Source organism: Fukomys damarensis, unplaced genomic scaffold (assembly GCF_012274545.1).
Source record: "Fukomys damarensis isolate Sample0158 unplaced genomic scaffold, DMR_v1.0_HiC HiC_scaffold_30, whole genome shotgun sequence".
Classification (NCBI taxonomy): domain Eukaryota; kingdom Metazoa; phylum Chordata; class Mammalia; order Rodentia; family Bathyergidae; genus Fukomys; species Fukomys damarensis.
Genome location: NW_022900942.1, coordinates 62448162 through 62467352, shown reverse-complemented (window position 1 = coordinate 62467352; position 19191 = coordinate 62448162). Strand labels below are relative to the sequence as shown.

General features: G+C 46.6%; 1 protein-coding gene across 1 annotated transcript in view; it reads left to right on the top strand.

Moving 5' to 3' along the window:
- The window catches only part of Myom1 (myomesin 1), a 140244-nt gene that overhangs the window by 41887 nt on the left and 79166 nt on the right, over window positions 1-19191 (top strand). The window contains exons 4-10 of the mRNA XM_010638739.3: window positions 1593-1733; window positions 4046-4295; window positions 4884-5041; window positions 12235-12327; window positions 13955-14043; window positions 14156-14218; window positions 16795-16959. Of these exons, the coding sequence (XP_010637041.1) occupies window positions 1593-1733; window positions 4046-4295; window positions 4884-5041; window positions 12235-12327; window positions 13955-14043; window positions 14156-14218; window positions 16795-16959 (959 nt within the window). The remainder of the gene's footprint in view (window positions 1-1592; window positions 1734-4045; window positions 4296-4883; window positions 5042-12234; window positions 12328-13954; window positions 14044-14155; window positions 14219-16794; window positions 16960-19191) is intronic.

Genomic DNA, 19191 nt, shown 5'->3' with positions numbered 1-19191 from the left:
AAAATGGAAAAATAAAAATTAGAAAATGCACCTGTTCTAGAAGAGGAAAAGCAGTGAAACACTGAAGTCTGTCAGGAATTGTGTTTGTCCAGAAATGGCATATGGGGGTGAGGGAAAAGCCCACTTTAAACTTAGCCCGTGTGAGCACAGCCTGTACCCTGTGATGTGCGGGGCCAAAGAATACAGTCGCTCCCCTGCTGCCTGGAGCGCAGCCAGGGACAAATTCCACTCAGGCTTCCAACTGGTAACCAGTCCACAAGCTTTGCTTCAGGTCTAACCTTTAGTTTTACTGCTGATGATAGAAAAGGAACCAGCCATTCCCGAGGTTGGGGTAGAGCAGTGCAGGAGGAGTTTCTGCTTCCGCGTGATCATTCTGAAGGGTCCTGGGTGGGAGGCCGCCACACTCCGGGGTCAGGGCCCTTCCGGTCATGTACAGAACTGCTGGTCTCCTTGCGTTGGTGTCTGCTTTGCACTCCGTGCACGAGTGTCCTGTCTTCGTTTGACTTAGCTCATCCCTTTGGCTTTTCCATATCACTTTCGGATGAGAACACGGTTAAGGCTTGAATGGCTTGTGTGAACTGGGCAGCTTGGTTTTTCCCCTGCCGCACCCTGTCCCACACACCCTTACCTTCTCCTCCAGGATTCTCCAGACCAGAGGTTTTCCTTCACATTAGTGTTTCCTTTCGAATACTTTCAAATTTACTGAAAAGTCACCAAGACAGGACAGAATTTCTACACGGTCTCCTGTTGTTCTCACCTGTCATTGCCGTGTGCGCCTTGGGCCTTGACCCTGAATCACAGGTTGACAGGCATGTGTGTGTGTGTGTGTGTGTGTGTGTGTGTGTGAGACGTTGGTTTGTATTGAAATGCACCTCATTCAAGAACCGCGCAGGTCAAGACGTCCCTCTGCTTTCATCAGTCCTTCTGTTGTGTGATCTTGCTCTCATGTTTTCTTCCCTAATAAAGTTTCCGCTTTAGTCCACCGACTCTCTGGCAGTGGTGTACACAGGCAGACAGAGACACTGACCGGGGGCTCTGGAGCAAACCCCTCTGCTCTCTGACCCTGGGTTCAGTTACACTCTAGCTCTACTGTTGGGTGAGCCCGGGGTCCTTCACACGCAGGAATATGCCTGCGGTGAGAACAGACCTTTCGAGATCGCACAGTGTGAAACTCCGGTTCCTACATCAAATTGCCTGGGGTCCCTTTTCAGAAATGTGCGCTTTTTTCATAACTCTCTGAAAAGATCTCGATGCAGATGTATTAAAACCATGTATAACAGGCCACCTAAATTTCAAACACTAACTTAATAATAAAGGCTACTTGAAAATATAAAAACATTGCCTTTTTTCCCTTGAAACATTCAGCGGGGAAAGGCCATGAGATTGATTGCTCTTGTTTTTTATTTTGTTTTGTGTCTAAGAATGCATTTATGTATTTGAGGTCTTTCTAACTCAGTCTCACTTGCAAAGGTAATAATATTAGAGATCGAAGACTCTGGAAAACTCTCCCCGGTATAAACTTTATTTGGTCAGTTTTGTGACTATCTTACGTGCCTGTTTGTCCTTGTCTGATGTTCCGGGTTTTATTTCAGACTTACAGGCTCCAGTCTGCTGTTAGAAGATTATTCATCCAACTTGAGCCCCAAAACAAAGAGAGCGAAGCGCAGTCTTCTGTCGGGAGAAGAGAAGGAAAATCTGCCCAGCGACTACATGGTGCCGATTTACTCCGGGCGGTGGGTGCACTCTCCCCTTCTGTTTGACTATTAGAGGCAGAGTAGTACGTGGGGTCAGACGTTAGTAATCTGAGCTCTCACCGCATAGGGGTATAGGGTCGGGGAAGCTCTTACGAAGCTTGCAGCCCTGCCTGAGGAAGCTGTGTTCACTCTGAACAGGGACTTCCTGTTCAGAAATCTTTGCTGTCACAGAGGACGCCTGTAAGGACAAAAGAGAACAATTAGAATGCCACTGAGGAGACTAGCTGGAATGGATGGGGAGCCTTGATTGAAAACTATATATAAGGAGAGTTCGAAGATATAAAATGTCTGTGATCCCAGCCCTCTGGGAGGCTGAGGCAGGGGGATCACAAGTTCAAGCCAAGCCTGGGTAACTTAGCAACTCAGTGAGACCCTGTCTCAAAATAAAATCTTTAAAAAGGAGAACGCAGTGAGGATGTAGCTCAGTGCGAAGACCCTGAGATCAATTCTCAGTACTAAAAGGGGGGGTGTGTGTAAAATGTTGAATGAACTGAAAAGAATTCTAGATGCTATGTTTAGGTAGATGAAAAACATCTTGACTCATTATCCAGTGGGAGTAAATAAAATCATAATTACTGGCTTTCATCCATTCAAAAGAAACTTGATTGTTAATCTATGTCTAGATAGACTTCAAACTACACACAAGACTGTGTCACACGAGTTCTCTGTCATCATTCACATACTTCCCAGTCGTAACAGCATTGGGAGGAAGCTTGAGAGAGGACCTGTCCCAGACACCAGGAGGAGGGCCAAGCGGGGTGTCCCGGTACTGTCCCGGGACAGGAGGGCTACTCCCGACCCAGGGTGGGGTTCAAAACACCATCCTTAGGAGCCAGTGGCAAGGAAAATAGATTCTCACAGAGTCCAGGAAGGATGTGATGTTGGTGACCAAACAACACTCAGGCTTTAGCTTTTTATCTGCCGTCCCCCACTCCGTAACGTGAACTTTTGGAGAAGCAGGCCTAAGGTGCCGGGATATGGGCCCACAAGCAGCCCCTCGGGGCGCTGAGGTAGCCATCTAATTCGGAGGCAGACTTGAGCCTAGAGGAGGAGAGTGTTTTGTCTTTGCTTTCCTCTCACTTCCTATGAAGAAAAAAAGAATTAAGGGGTTAGGAGTGTAGCTCGGCGGTTGAGTGTGTGTTTATCAGGTACAAGGCTCTGGGTTCAAGCTCCAGTGCTAAGTAAATGAACAACTAGCACACCAGTTTAGCCTACCTGACAGTTTCAAGACTCTTCAACATAATCAATACACTTTCTCACTAAAACATGCAACGGAATTTATAACAAAGACATTAAAGGAAGCTAAAAACAATCATAACATTTTAACAACATTAATAAGTCACCGCACAAATTGTCAAAAACTACCATACCAGGCACAGCACTTTTAGATATCACTGTAAGCATAAATGAAGATTGGCATTTTGAAAACTCACACTCACAACCTTTACTGTCCTAGAAAGAAACCCAGTAGGCATAAGGCTCTTTTTGTTTTCTTTGAGACTGGGTCTCACTCACTATGTAGTGCAGGATGGCCTTGAACTCAAGGTGATCCTCCTGCCCCAGCCTCTCCCTGCTGGGAATATAGGTGTGCACCACCACACCCAGCCATAGGCTCTTCTGTGAATTTAGAATACATTTATCACACGCTAGCTCTGGGCAGTACATTGCATCAGCCAAATTACAGAAGGCAGGTCGGACACGCAGTCCTCTCTCAGGGTCACAGGCACATGAGCTGTGTCACATTTTGCAGTATTGTGTTTTCTAGAAAGGAAGTCGTAGCTTTGTGTTTTGTTGTAAACTAAACCATACTTAAATAACTAGGGTAACCAGGATATCAGCCTTAGATGAGTTATCTAACTTCTCTGAGCCTTGTTGCTACCCGTCTAGTTAGAAATGATGTTGTTTAGCTTGTGTGGATAGAATGTGATAATGAACCATGACAGGCAATGTCGCTGTGGTCATTGTTACCATTTCTTGTTGAGAGGAAGACCATTTCCATTAATGCGGAGGCAACTTCTGATTTACCAGTTTGGTTTTTTAGTTTTTAGCGTTTTGAGACAGGGTCTTGCTATGTAGTCCAGGCTGACCTTGAACTCATTATGTAGCCCAGATGGACCTTGAACTTGCAGGGATCCTCCTGCCCCAGCCCAGTGTTGCTGGGATCACACACGTACCTACCAGTTATTTTTAATGTCAGGTTTTCTCTGGGCACAGGATGGTGTCTGAGGTCTGGTAACTTAATAAAGTCAGGCAATCCACAAGATCCATGTTTTACTATTAATGTGTTTCAGGCAAGTGCACGTCAGTGGAATTACAGATACAGAGGAAGAAAGAATTAAAGAAGCGGCTGCTTATATAGCCCAGAGAAATCTCCTTGCTAGTGAGGAAGGGATTAGGACGTCCAAACAGCTCACAGCATCCAAACGGTCTGCGGTGTCCAAACAGGCCACGTCCACCCTCAAGCAGGAAGAAACATTTAAAAAGAAGTCAAGGGAGGCCACCATTCGAGAAAAGGCAGACCTCCTGTCCCTGAGAAAAACAGTAAGAACAGACAATTGAATGCTACTCATAATACTGGAAATGCATGTAGCAAGTTAACCGCGCGCGTGTTTGTGTGTGTGTGTGTGTGTGTGTGTGTGCGCGCGTGTACAGATTGACTGGCTTCAGAGGAAGAGAAAAGTAGCCTATGGAATGACAAAACTGAAGAAAAGGAAAGACGCATCAAAACATGCAGGCTAAAGAAATTTTTAAACTTAAGTGTTTTTTTTGTTTTGTTTTGTTTTTTTAGTACCGGGGTTCGAACTCAGGTCCTTGTGCTTGCGAGGCAGGCGTGGAACCATTGAGCTAAATCCCCAGCCCCTAAATTTAAGTTTTAAACCTCATGGAATTCCAGATTTTAAAGAAATTAAGGTTCCCATGAGGAACCTTGAGAAATCCACTTTAGAAACTTTGCTCAAGCTCAGAATCTTAAATGTTAAATAATTACATCTGTTTTTAAAGGGGGGAATGCATTTTATGTAAATGCAAAAATAACCAGATGGAAAAACTGAAAATTTTGCTTCTTCATATTATTTTAGCACCGGAAGTTACTTTGACTTGGTGATTTTTTTGGTAATGCGTTTGTTTCAGGTAGAGGAAACCCAGGCATACCATGGAAAGTTGAATGAGGACCATCTTCTCCACGCCCCAGAGTTCATCATTAAACCTCGTTCGCACACGGTGTGGGAGAAGGACAATGTCATACTGCACTGCTCGGTGGCAGGCTGGCCAGAGCCCCGTGTCACATGGTACGTGATCCTCATGGAAACCCACAGACTCTGGTACAGGAAGTTGTCGGCCGCCAAAACACAGTGAACCTTAGGATGCAGGGTCAGGGATGGCAGCTGCAGGTCTGTAAAGGTTTTCTAGAGGGAAGAAAGGATACGGGGTGAATGTTTACATACAGGGAGAAAACCTGTCTTGCGTCCAAATGACATACCATAGTACTTTAATTCTCTCATGAGTTTTTATATAAAGTGTTATAGTTTAGTCGACATATTTGCATGCAAGGTGTGTCTGTGACCCCTAAGGACTACTTAATAAGTTTTGCTTGTGTCGGTGAACTTTATAATACAGTACGGTTTGGTGAGCAGAAGCGAAGCTGCCTCTTAAGAAATTACTAAAGCCCAGTACTTCCCTCAGGTGCACTAACCTCAGTGTTTTTTCCTACGGCAAACACGGGAGGGAAGTGGAGGGCAGACAGCACGGGGCACGGGGCCCTCGGCAGTGTCTGTGCGCTGTTCTCGTCTGCTGTGCGTCTCGGTGCCGCTGGGTGACCACTCAGAACCTCCCTGGCCAGAGTCCCGAGCCACTGAAAAGACGTTTCCGTTTTATTCACTGATGAGGGCATCTTAACGCGGTTTCCTGATCTCTGGGTCACCTTGCGAATGCTATGCGAATGGCACTGCTGCCCTCGGGCACCTCTCTCCGTCTCCCTCTTCATTATTTCTAATGTCCTCGACCTGACTAGCACCTTTCCAGGGAGGCAGCTCTCATGGCCCCACCCACTTCCCTGTGCAGAGTTCTCAGGAGCAGGTACTAAGGCTTTAAACATTCACCTGTGATACCAATCCGCGTTGGAGAGTTTTAGATCTGCATACAGTTTTTCTGAGTATGTAGACTCTTTTCAGGGTCCTGGAATTTGAAAACCAAAGCTGGCTATGAATTATTAAGGCGAATCAATTAAAGTAAACAAAGATGAGAAATCTAAGAACGTATTTCAATGAAAATGAAATTTTAAAAAGCCAGTTTCTAAGTGTGAGGTATAAAAAGAAGTTGCAAACCAATCTGCCTTGGGCCCACCCCTCCCTGTAGCCTTTCGAAGAAATGTTGCTTCTGACAAATGGACGAAGGCTGGGAATGTAGCTCAGGGACAGAGCACCTGCCCAGCACAGGTGAGACCCCAGCTCCCACCCTCTGCCTGCCCAAACAGACAAATTTTAAAACCTGATTACATCCCACCTGAAAAAGAAAACCCAAACTTTCCTTCAGAAATCCATAAAAACAGTAACAAAAAAGCGCAAGGACCCGCGTTCGATCCCAGGTACCAAAACAAAAATCAGTAACAAAGTTTAAGGTCCCCAAATATTATTTGGTCAGTGAAAATTCTTATCTCATAATTAAGATACATAAATAATACATCAATAATAGAGTCCTTTATCAAGTAAAGAAACACTTTTAAGTCTTTCTTTTTCTGCTTTTTAAAAATTAAAGATAATCTTCCAAAGGATACAAAGCAATCTCTGGGAGATAAATACTGTGTAAATTTCTTGAATAGCCTTTTATTCTGGCGCATGCATGCCCAGTGACTGGAACAAAATCCCAGCCACATCTCCTTGCTGCTCTTTTTAAGCCAGATTGATTTCAGGAAAGCAGAGCTCAGCCTCAGAGGTTAAATTAACACTACTTTATTGGCTTGAAAAAGGGGGTGACTTAAAAACAAACAAAAATAATTTTTTGGTGCTCACTTCAGCAGCACATATATTAAAAAGTTTTTAAATCCCCAGAAAAAAATGACTTAACTGATACCCTGTAGAATTCTAGATAAATTCAAAAAATGGAAGCATTGTCCATTTTAATTTCTCTCTTTTTTTTTTTTTTTTGGTACGGGGGATTGAACTTGGGACCTTGTGCTTGCGAGGCGGGCGTCGGAACCACTGAACTGAATCCCCAGGCGTTTACCCCCTTTAACAGAGCTGGAGGTACAATTGAACCGATGTCTTTCATGTGCCACTTTGAAATACTTATTCTGCTTTGTCCAGGAAGGCTCTGGAGGCCCTTCATTCCCTGGAGGGGCCTCTTCTAGTCCGCACAGGCCCTGAGCACTTGGAGAAGGGATCCTCTGGCACCAGCTGCCCGAGATCTCGGCCACACGGCCACCCTCCGAAGCCAGTGTTCCTAGAGGGACAGGCCGGGGCATTCCACAGGCGCTCTTGCCCTGCAAGCTGAGTGAAAGATAAATCCTAAAACAACAGAAGCTGGGCAGCTAAGGACTAGTTGATCTGATTCTGAGAGCAAGATTTGCCCCGGAGAAAACCGTAATAATCAGCTTGCAGGGGACTGACAATGGTATATATCGATATGCAGGGCCAGATCCAAGGTTAGCGGCACACTAAGGCCTTCAAGGATCCTAACGCCGGCCAGGAGCCCTGCGGAGGAAGGCTGTACTGGGCCAGTGTCCCTGGCTGGGCATGCTGCCTTTTGTCTGACAACCACTCACCAGAGGTGTGGTTGACTCTGCAGGGCTGGTACAGTCCACCTTGCTGCCCTCGGGCATCCGTCCCCTCGGGGGCCGCCCTCTAGCTCTAGGTTGCTGGTCCCTGTGTACTCTTGGTGCCCTCACAGCCTCAAGGGCCTGACTGAAAGGGGTCTCGAGCCCCCTTTGGGTGCCCCTTGCCCAATTATACCACTCACGCACCGAGAGGTCCGGCAGGAGATCTTTATTGTAGGGAGGCGAGCAGGAGGCAGGAAGGCAGGCAGGCAGAGAGAGAGAGAGAAAGAGGTGAGAGAGAGAGAGAGAGAGAGAGAGAGAGAGAGAGAGAGAGAGAGAAAGAGAATTGTCATGGAAGATTCCTGGGTTCAGGATGGCTTTGCATTCTCAGAACCTAGAACCTTAGGAAAGAACTTTTTTAAATTTTTGCTTTGCTTTAGGTAAAAAGGTTGCATTCCTTTTTGGATGTAATTAACTTAGGATTCATTGTAGACAAGGAAGTGACGGCCAAGAGATACTCTGTAACTGGTGTCTTTATCATTTAGTGAAAATGAATTAAGGAAATCAGAATTGTAGGAGACGCTGTACCAGGAGAATGCAGCCTGTGAGGCGGTGTCACAGCATGCTTTAACATGATTGATTCCCTAACAATGTGTAAGACTTAAACGTCTTACTTCCACTCCATGAGCGTGAACAGCCGAAAGGGCCTCCACGATGCTGGGTCCTATAGCCCATTGATGGCTCTGGAGGCAAGACCCAGGGCCTTACTTCTGAAAGCTGTGAACAGCCAAAAAGGCCTCCACAATGCAGGGCCCTAACACCCAGCGAGGCTCCGGGAGCTCAACAGAGAAAGGAGAAACCCAGGAGGGAACACACCAGGCTAGACGGTAAATAGACCTTTATTAGTCTGGCCAGACGGCGCTCCCGGAGCCAGGTGGCTCAGAGAGGCTACTGCTCAGGGGTTGAGGTACTTTTTATAAGGTTTTTCTAAACAAAGAGTCAGGGAATTCACAGAACAAGACTGCAAACACATTGCTTATCTTATGCAGGAAATGTTCTAGGGTCACCTTTTGTCAAACCATTTGTCCCTGGGCCCCGCTGTTAGCCAAGGTAGCAATTAGCATATGAAGAAGCACAGTCTGGCCGATTAGCATGGAGTCACTTTAGCTTATTCAAGTCTTACACTGTGTCAGAACCTAAGGAGAGCTCTCCACTGAGAGAAAAGCCATGTGGGAGGAGAAGGGACGATCTGTCATGCTTTTTGGTTTTGGAGCATAAAAGTGAATCACTTTGGGGCCAGGGATTTGCTTCAGTGGTTCCACCGCCGCCTTGCAAGCGCAAGGACCCACATTCGATCCGGCTACCCCCCAAAAAAGTGTATCACCTCGTTAGACTTTTATATATGAAATAGACGAGAAGGAAAAGTTTGACTTTGCCCTTTTAAAAACAGCCAGATTGAACTGGACTTCCCACCGGAAGCCTAGATCACATTTGTGGGTGGACCCCGTGCCTGTGGGCCTGGAAGTGGCAGGTCGGACCCTTTCCCACTCGAACCTCCCTGGTGTTGGTGTGGCCTGGGGCCCTGAAACTGGATCTCCAATAACTGGAACTCACTATGTAGCCCAGGCTGGTCTCAAACTCACAGTGATCCTCCTGCCTCAGCCTCCTGAGTGCTGGGATTACAGGCATGCGCCACCACGCCCAGCCCCTGTAAAAATATTCTTGCAAATTAGGAGAATTTATATATTTTGTCTTAGAATCATTGTATTGCGTTTTTATAAGATCGGTTTACCATATATTTAAATTTAACAGGTAATACTATATTATTTTAAGAAAATAGCTTACATTTAAAATAGTTCACAAGTTATTCACAAAGTATTATACCAAAGTTAGAGTTTGGAGGTTTACTTCAGAATTTTCTTATTTAATTCCCAAATTTATCCTAATGGGATAGACCTCTCTCTCAGATAATTGGTTTTTAAAGTGGACAGTAACTATTTATTCACGATTTAAGATTGGATTCTAAGCAGCAACCCCATTTGTGATGAGATTCAACACATTAAAGATCATTTTGACCTGCATTATTTGTTGATAGAAAAAACATCATGAAGCCTTTTTGCCTGAGCATATTTTACATTGCCAAAGAGCTTTCCTTAAAAGTCCTCGAGCCAGGCATGGTGGTGCACGCCTGTAATCCCAGCATTTGGGAGGCTGAGGCAGGAGGATCACTGTGAGTTTGAGACCAGCCTGGGATACATAGTGAGTTCCAGGTCAGTCTCAACTACATAGTGAGACCCTGTCTCAAAAAACCAAAAAAAAAAAAAGCCCTAGATGTCAGCCCAACCACTAAACCAACATTTGTAAGAAAGAAGTGTATTTGTTTTACACACATAAATGTAGGCATGTGTTTTACACACACAAATGAAAAAAGAATCTCCCAGTGACAGCATGTTCACAGGCTTCATGAAAATGGTAAGAAAGGTGGGGCCACCCGAGAATTAGCAGGGCTTTGTGTATTTAACCCCCAAAATTAGCCCATGACCCGCCAGTTTGGAATTCCACTTTCCAGAAAAAACAAGCTGTGAAATGTACAGAGAGCAGGCCAAAAGTTCCACTTTTCTTTTTCTTTTCTTTTGGTACCGGGGATTGAACTCAGGTTCTTGCGCTTGAGCTTGCGAGGCAGGTGTCGGAACCACTCAGCTAAATCCCCGGCCCAGTCCTGCTTTTCTTTTCTCGCTCAGTGCCGAAGGCCACCGATGCCAAGGGACCCTGCGCCGGAGGGCCTCTCGCGTGACACTCCTCACAGCACAGGATGGAGCTCTTTCAACTTCACCCTTTTCTGTCCCCTTAAACAAGCGTTCCCTTCACCACTGTGCAGCATCCCGAGGAAGGACTAGAAGTCTGTGGCCGGGTGTCGCGTGTTTTAAACTGCGCTCCTCTGCCAGAGGTCACCGGAGAAGCCCTGGTGTCAGCTGGGGAGGCACCAAGGTGCTAAGTCGAGGAGTCCTGGGCGGCAGGGAGGATGATGCAAGCGTGGGGGCTGCAAAATTCCGCTTGAACTCAGACTTTATGCGGATGTGGGCAGCACCACTGAGCAGGCGCCAACGCGAGTGTCAGTCGCTCGGCCGGGCAGCTCATGGCGCGACCCTCGGGCGCTCGCCAGTATGCGAGCCCGGAGGACACAGCGACCTGAAGCCGCGCGGAGAACCGTCTGTGAGCACAGCCCTGCCGCGGCCGCTCTGCTGGCTTTGTCTCAAATGCCGCGGGGCTGAGGGAGGCAACTGTCTGGAGCCGCTTCTGGCTGGCAGGACGCCGGGTGGCACCCACCGGAGATGTTTTCTGTGGTGTGGGAGGTCTGCGGCCACACCCCACGCGCAGCCGCCGTTCTTGAGCTGGGCCCAGAGCCTTCGCCTCACAGCGAGGGAGGCTCGGCTCCAAAAGCCCCAACTCACCTTCAAGCGCACTCATTTATAAGCCTGCATATCAAGAGGTATGGATTCGTCTGAACTCTTTCAGGAAAAAAAAAAAAATGTGAAGCTGCGAAGCAGCACTTTGCAATGTCTCTGTTTCGTCCCGGTTCTGTTCAGTTCTCTTGCCCGGCCGTGCGCCTGACCTCGGCCCTCCCCAAGAGTGAGAATGCAAGCAGGCTGGGAGCAGACACCCACCTCGTCTTCGAGCGACTGGCACCTCAGCAGAAGTGGCACAAGTCTGTGTTGTCCGCTGAGTGTTATCTTTGTCAGTTTCAACTAAGTCCCTTTGGCTTGGCGCGGTGGGAACCGTTCACACCGGCTGGGGTTTGGAGCATGAAAACCTTGAAGGCGTGGCACTGGGTCTGAATCTTCAAGGCTGAGTCAGAGTTCGCTAGGTGGAGGAGCACGGTGATAAGAACAAAGAGGGACAAAGCAAACACCAAACCTCAGGAAGTGGATTCGTTTTCCATGGTTGCATCAGCACACCCGTGGCTGGCTCATCTGTAAAGAAAGGTTTGTCCGCGCACCAATCACACAAGGAATGTAGACATTGTGTACTGCGAATGTGGACTAATAAAAAAGAAATAAAGAATGAGTCACTTAATCTACTGATCTTTCAATACAGCAGCATTGCTTTTAACGACGGGCAAGAATGTTAGGAGCCGGAATATTTTACTTTCTTCCTACAAAGTCAGGCAGCAAGAAAACCCCAAACAGAAAGCCTTGTTCTTTGTGGATGCTGGTCAACTTTTTAGCTTTTTGATTGAAGTATTGTACAGACACAAACAGTGCTGCTCTGTAGAGATCTACAGCTTTCACTTTTGTGTCAACCACACACACCCGCTTTCTAGTACCCAAATCAGGAAACCAAATATCACAAACCCCCAAGACACGGCCTTCAGGCACCCACTCTACCCAGGACACCAAATCCCGGCTTTGCCCAACATTAGCTAATTGTATTCATTTACTTTAAGTAAAAGCTAGCATTATACTATGTATGTTTTAGGAATTGGCTTTTTTCATGCACATGTACATGGGATTCATTTATATTTTCGTGACTAGTCCATATTTTTCATGTAAATTCTGTAGAAGATGGGAAAGCACTTCAGCAAGGAGTTTATTGTCCAGTGCATGCATTTGTTTAAAACTAATGTAATGTGCTGCCGTTGCCCTCGGGGCCCAGTTACGGAAGTGATTTGAGTGTGTTTAATGAAGTTATATACACTTCAGCCTACCTCATTTTGTTTCCATTGTCTTACAGGTATAAAAACCAGGTTCCAATAAACGTCCAGGCAAACCCTGGAAAGTACATCATTGAGAGTCGATACGGAATGCACACTTTGGAGATCACCGCGTAAGAGCGCGTCAGTGTGTGTGTGTGTGTGTGTGTGTGTGTGTGTGTCGCAGCTCACGGCCACTCACACCCTCTCCTGCTCCCAGGGCAGCCTGGTCACCATGAGGGACAGCGGTGTACACGTCTGCTCTTGGTGTCCACCTAGGAGTGATGCTCGTCTAACCCTCACCATGCCTACACTGCCTCCCAACGCGGTCATACATGTGTTTTTAATCTATATTATTTAAGCATTTTTCTTAGGCATTAATAAGAAAATAAGTCACTTAAGCAGGCATTTCTGTTCAGTTACCCTTGCAGAGTTGCAAATCAGCATCGTCATTACATCCTCCTGCTTTTGATCAACAAAGGCTGGGGGACAAGCGGTGGCATTGCACGTGGGCTGAGCTTGGAGATAATGTTCTTTCCTTCAGCTCACCGAACAGGGAAATACTATCCACTTTGTCAGTCTGTGTGTTCGAGGCAGGCATGGACATTGGAATATTTTAGGATAAAACAAACTCTAAAGCAATATTTGAAAATAGAACCCACATCAAAATTTCCAAGCACAAAGCCAGGCATGGTGGATTACACACCTGTAATCCAGCACTCGGCAGGCTCGGGCAGGAGGATCTCTGCAAATTCAAGTCCAGCCTGGGCTACATAGTGAATTCAAGGCCAGCCTGAGCTGCATAGTGAAACCTTGTCTCAAAAAACAAAAACAAAACAAAAAGCCAGGCATGGCAACAAATGCTTATAATCCCAGCACTCAGGAGGCAGAAGGATTGTCATTACTTTGAGGCCATCCTGGGCTACAGAGTGAGTTCAAGGCCAGTCTGAACTACTTGGCAAGACCTTGTCTCAAAAAATAAAAATAAAAACAAAAACCCCAAGCCCTCAAAGCTTTATCATGTCTGCCAAGATGGGTTTGAAACCCAAACCTGGTTATGTGATGAAAACAATAACCCACCTCCCACTATGTTCAGTTCAGATAAAATCACAGTGCCCCAAAATGCCAACTCGAAGTTCACATCATCCCATTCTCAAGGGAGTTATAGCCACCCGCCCGAGTCAGAGGAGCTGGTCCAGGTGACACGGGGCTTCACACAGAGCCCTGGGGCCCTGCGAAGTTCGCCTGGTGAACGCAGACCTGAACTCTCATGGCCTTGGCAAGTGAGATTTCTGCCAGGGCGGCGGTGAGCAGTGGCCGCTTCCAAAATTAAATATGAGAAAGGCGACTGCAGTTGCTGTCCTGGGGTCCTAGGGATGTCTTTCAAGGGTCGGGAAGAAACAAATTCATACAAATGAAACCCGAGCCTGAGAGACAGTGGAGAACGCGAAGACCTGGTGTGACAGGACGCAGAACAGCCTGCTTTGAAATCCTACCCTGTTCGTCTGTGCGCGTGTTCTGTGCCTGAGTCCGCTGGGTCTGGATTGTGTCTCTCAGGGGAAGTGGCCCTTGTCTTATGCTTTGGGCGGAAACCCCAAGCACAGCCTGAATAAGGTTAGCGGGTAAATAAGTCACTTTTGCTCTGAAGGCCACACGCTGGCCCCTGGTGTGCGGTGTGCTGTGTGAGCGGTGTTCTGGACGGGACAGTCAGGCCGAGAAGGGTCGGCCGCTGAGGACACTCATTTCCGCGTGTCCTTCCAGGTGTGACTTCGAAGACACAGCTCAGTACCGGGCCTCCGCCATGAACGTCAAAGGGGAGCTCTCGGCCTACGCGTCAGTTGTGGTAAAGAGTAGGTTTGCCGGGTTCATTTTGTTCAAAGTGGTTTTGAAAAATTTCTTCCCATTGCTCAAGAATCCATCAGTCCGTCACAAAGCCCTTCCGTATGTCTGTTTCCTCTTTAGGGTACAAGGGGGAGCTTGATGAGCTGCGCTTCCGGGCCGGGGCTGCCTCCAGGCCCCTGAGCTGTGAGTCCCACCTGGATTTGCTGAGGGGCGGCTTGTGTCCTTGTGGGAGACGCGGGCTGAGAAGCTGTGCTACCCTGCTGAAATACGCCGTCCTAACACATGCTTGGGTGGTTATGCTATGGATCAGCCGTGCTTTTGTTCTTTTGTTCTTGGGTTCATCGCTTTGAGTTTTATGAAAGCCAAGGTGTGATGGGCTAAAATAGCAGATGCTTTTTTTTTTTAAGCCTCGCTGGATCCAAAAGAGAAAGCTCGTTCTCCACGCCTGGGCCGAGGGTCTGGCCTGGTGACCCTTCCTTGGTCCTCTGAATGTATCCCATTCCTCCTGTTGCCACGCTGTCACCCATGTCCGTCCCTCTCCTGCCCTTCGCCTCCAGACTTGGCCAGACTTGAGTGCAGTCATTGCTAACTGCAAGCAGAGGGCTGCATCTGTCCCTGCAGTCAGCTGCGAGCTACCAAGCATCTGCTCGGTGACAGGCGTGGGCATGGAACAGGCCGCCTGCCCACTTCCCCGACAAAGTTCCCGCTCTCGGCTTTGTTCTAGTAGTGAACGTGCATGGATCCATTGTTCCAAACGTCGTATGAAGGCATTTTTACACGTGTTGACTCATTTAGGGCTAGTGGCTTGTAAAGCTTTTATCTGAATTTTTATCCGTGCTATGCAGATGAGGAAGCAGTTTGGCGATTAAATATCAGGATGAGACCCCCCCCACATTGGTGGTATGGGGTCCCGGGGCCTGGTCTTGCAAATTCTAAATCATGGTTTTAAGCAGGAGCTGGCAGACATTCTTTGCGAGGAACTGGACTGAATGTCTTAGGTTCTGCAGCTGCCTGGTTCCCAGCGAGACCTCCCTGTGCATCCTGAAGCCTGAATTTCCAGTGAATGTCCCAAAGCTGCCTTTCTCTTTTGCTTCTTTTTAGCCATTGGAAAAGCTAAAAACCATGCTTGCTGGTACGGAAGGGAGGCAGCCCAGATTTGGCCCACAGATTTCCCTGTCCCTGCCCTAACCCACTTGTCCCTGGACGTAGAGAGCATGGGATGAAGGGACACGGGCTGATGGAGGGAGGGTATTTTCACCTGGCTGCTAAAGCTGGCTTCCCCTTGAACCCCAAAGCACCCTCCACGATGCAGCCCAGTCTCTGAGAGGAAAGGACCTAGAAGTCAGCGCCTGCTGTGGTGTCTCTGCAGAGCCTCCTTGTGCTGCACCTGCTCCCCCAGGTGGCCCCGGAGCAGCCCGGCCTCCCTCCGGCTGGCGTCTCTCAGTCTCTGGGAGGATGCGGCGGGACAGCATCCTCGGAAACAGGCAGAGGGGAGAGAGGCTTCGGAGGGGGCTCTCCCAGCGCCAGTTAGCAGCTGCCTGGGAACACAGTGCAGGGCCGTACAGCGCGCTGGCTGAGAGCAAGGGCTCCGCACGCAGCCACGGTGTAAGTCAGGCGCCGGGGCCTGGACGGCGGCTCAGCGCGCTGGCCTGAGTGTCCTCTTCCATAAGAGCCGGCAGGGTGATCGCCGTGCTTAGCGAGTGCACCGCTGTGAAATCCACGGCACAGGGCCGGGCGAAGGCGAACTAAATAAATTCCATCTTGCATTTTCAAGACACTCGTACAAGGCCTCAGGAAAAGAGACTAAATGTAAGAGAAGGGTCTGAGTTTGGGGTTAGGGTTAGGATTTGAATCTGAATCCTGCCCACGCTGCCTGTGAGTCTTGGTGTTGCTGTCAGAACTTCCGTGTCCCCTCGGAAGCGGGGAAAGACTGCATCTGTGCCGCCTCTCGAGAACAGGGACACCTCACGTGTTTAGGGCCTGGCCTCTGAGAACCTCATCATGGGTGACAGGCATTTCTCTCCTGACCCCCTTTCCTTTGAAAAAGGAGAAAAGAAAACCTAGGAAAGTCAACCATACAAGCGTTTAATCTATAGCTAAGGTGTTTCTCAGAATAATTCTTTCAAACTTACAATATTTTAAACTTCTCCATTTGCTCTCATTTGTTGTTTTTTTACAAATTTTGAAAACAAAGTCCTTCTCGTCCCGAAAGACTCTGTAACAGTAGTTGATATGATTGTTTTGTCTTAAGAGTATAAACAGTGGACCTTAAGTTCATTCCAAATCTAAATTAAAAGATAAGTATATTTAAGAGGGGGGGGTGCCTGGGATTTAGCTCAGGTTCGGTGGCCTGCCTCGCAAGCGCAAGGACCCAAGTTCAATCCCTGGTACCAGGAAAAAAAAAAAAAAAAAAAAAAAAAAAAAAAAAAAAAAGACAGGTATATTCAGCTGAACAAATCCAGGCTAAATGTGGTATTAATTTGCATTTTAGACATTCAATGAAACCCTTTAAATTCTATTTATTACAGTAATAAACACAGGCAATTAGATTATATATATGATCAATGAAGCAAGATTTCCTACACAAATGAGACATATATCTGTTCTCAACAGTGCTTATGTAGAACTTTATTTTTGGCCAGATGAACCATTTGTTCAGTTCTCTGTCACAACTGCTTTCTGCCTGTGCTATTTAAAGTGCTTGTGACTCTTTGATGAGAAAAAAATAAATCATGGGTGTTTGCTTTTGTTGTAACCAGTTGCTGTGACCCCTTACGGTTACGCGTCCAAGTTTGAGATCCACTTTGATGACAAGTTCGACGTGTCCTTTGGGAGAGAGGGAGAGACAATGAGTCTGGGCTGTCGCGTGGTCATCACCCCCGAAATCAAGCATTTCCAGCCAGAAATCCAGTGGTTCAGGAACGGTGAGTCTCTGTCCTGAATTCTGGTGTGGGTTCTCACTCGTAGAAGTGTGGACAGAGGGCCGAGCTGTGTATTTGTCAGGGTTAGTAGAATCTGGGAGTCAGAAGGCACAACTTGCTGTGTGTCCAACAAACAAACATTTACATACACATCAAAGTAGCAACACTTTAATGATGTGTTTATGGAGGTGAGATTTTCTTAGTGCCAAATAAATAGAATTACCCTCAAAATGAATATTCACTTTGTAAGTTGATTCTGTTAAAGTCCTTTACCCCATAGACTTATTTATACCATAAAAATGTATGAAACTTTAAAAATATATAAATATGTGAAACGATAAATCTTGATATTATTAATTACCAGCAAAGTAAACGAAGAGGAGAGTCAGACCTTAGTAGTTCTGTTGTAATGTGTCCAAGGCTCTATACAATTTTGAAATGTATAGCTTCGGTTGTAAAGATGACATACAACAAAAGAAAAATCTTATCAACTTTGTGTCCTTAAGCCGCAACAGGCAGTAGGCACATTCTGAAGGCAGAATATACTTACTATAAATTTCAAGTTACTTTTTGGACATGTGAATACAGTCCAGAAAGGGACCTGAGCTACATTAGTGCTCAGCTACCACCTTGAAATTCGCCATCATTGTGTCCTGGAGCTTGTGTTTTATCTGGAAGTTCCGTGGGCCTGCAGGCTCTGGGCTGGGGTGCAGCGGGGCAGGAGGCAGCACGCTCACCCAGCAGCAGCGGGCCTGTGGGTGCACTCCAGCCCCTGGGCTGTCAGGGTATCAGGGCTCAAGGTAACCACTGAGATCAGGACCTGGCCTCCACCGAAACCGGCCACCGCAGGGCCCGGCAGCAACTCTGGACCCTGTGTGGCTGCAGCATGGGGCCACCCGTCCACCCAAGCTCATCTCACGTCCCTCATCTCCAAGGGATCTGCACAGCAAGGGGTCCCCAGCCCTGGGACAGGGACTTTGTCAATTAAATGTCACACAAAAGCACGTGCAGAAATTGCGAACCGAGAACAAGAGGAGCTAAACTAGCAGTTTAGAATCTCTGGTTTTGAGGCCTGGAAACAGAAACTGCATTTTCAAAAGTGTAAGATTTGATGAAAAGAACACAGTTTTTGATTTGACACCTTGGATGAACCAATCGTGAACAAGGAGGACAGTGTTAAAGTTAATGTCCATGGGGCGTAGTGGCGTACACCTACAATCCCAGCACTTGGGAGGCTGAGGAAGGAAGTTCAAGGTGAGTTTCAGGCCAGCCTGGGCTACATAGTGAGGTCAAGGCCAGCCTGAACTGCATAGCAAGGCCCTGTCTCAAAAATAAATGAATAAATAAATAAAAATTAATATGTACTTGTAATTGAAGATACAGTGATAGAATGCATAAACAAATATTTGAATTATGTACAAGTCACAAATCAGTTTTGGTTTCTAGTGCGACCTCTGTTAATTAGAGGACATGTAAAAAACACTGAAATGAAACTGTGTGAATTTACGTTTATAATTTACACTCATGATTCTACTTTGGAGTTAAATCTTTTTTAAAAAAATTGCTCCTCCATAATTATCAGTTGTAGAGTATTTAAAATTTAGACTTTAAAATAGAAAGTTAACTCAGTGTTGTCATAATCTATTGTAATTCTCTCTCTCTCTCTCTCTTTTTTTTTTCATACTGGGGATCAAACTCTGGTCCTTGTGCTTGTGAGGCAGGCAACAGAACCACTGAGCTAAATCCCTGGCTGTGATACTCTTAACAGCTTTGATAGTGCTTATATCACCAGAAAGAGCCTTCTCTAAATAAAAAATTATCAATATTAGGGCTGGGGATTAGCTCAGTGGTGCCGCTGCCTGCCTCACAACAGCAAGGTCACGAGTTTGATCCCTGGCACCAAAAAAAAAAAAAATTATCAATATTTATATTGGTAAGCTTACATTTATAAGATGGCTAACATTACTTTTGATTATATTGATTTAAAATAAAGTTGTTTGAAATATAAATTTTCTTTTTTTTTAATTGAGTTTATTGGTACAATCTAGGTATACAATACAGTTACATTCATCACTGGGATTCTGTACCTTTACATAATAGGTCTTGATTCTCATCTTTCCCCTTGTCCCTGCCCTCCCTTCACCCCCTCCTCCCCTCCCCATTTACAAACACTTTATTTCCATTTTTTCAGTTTCTCATATTTTTTCCTCTCCCTTATTACCTTTCCCCCACCCT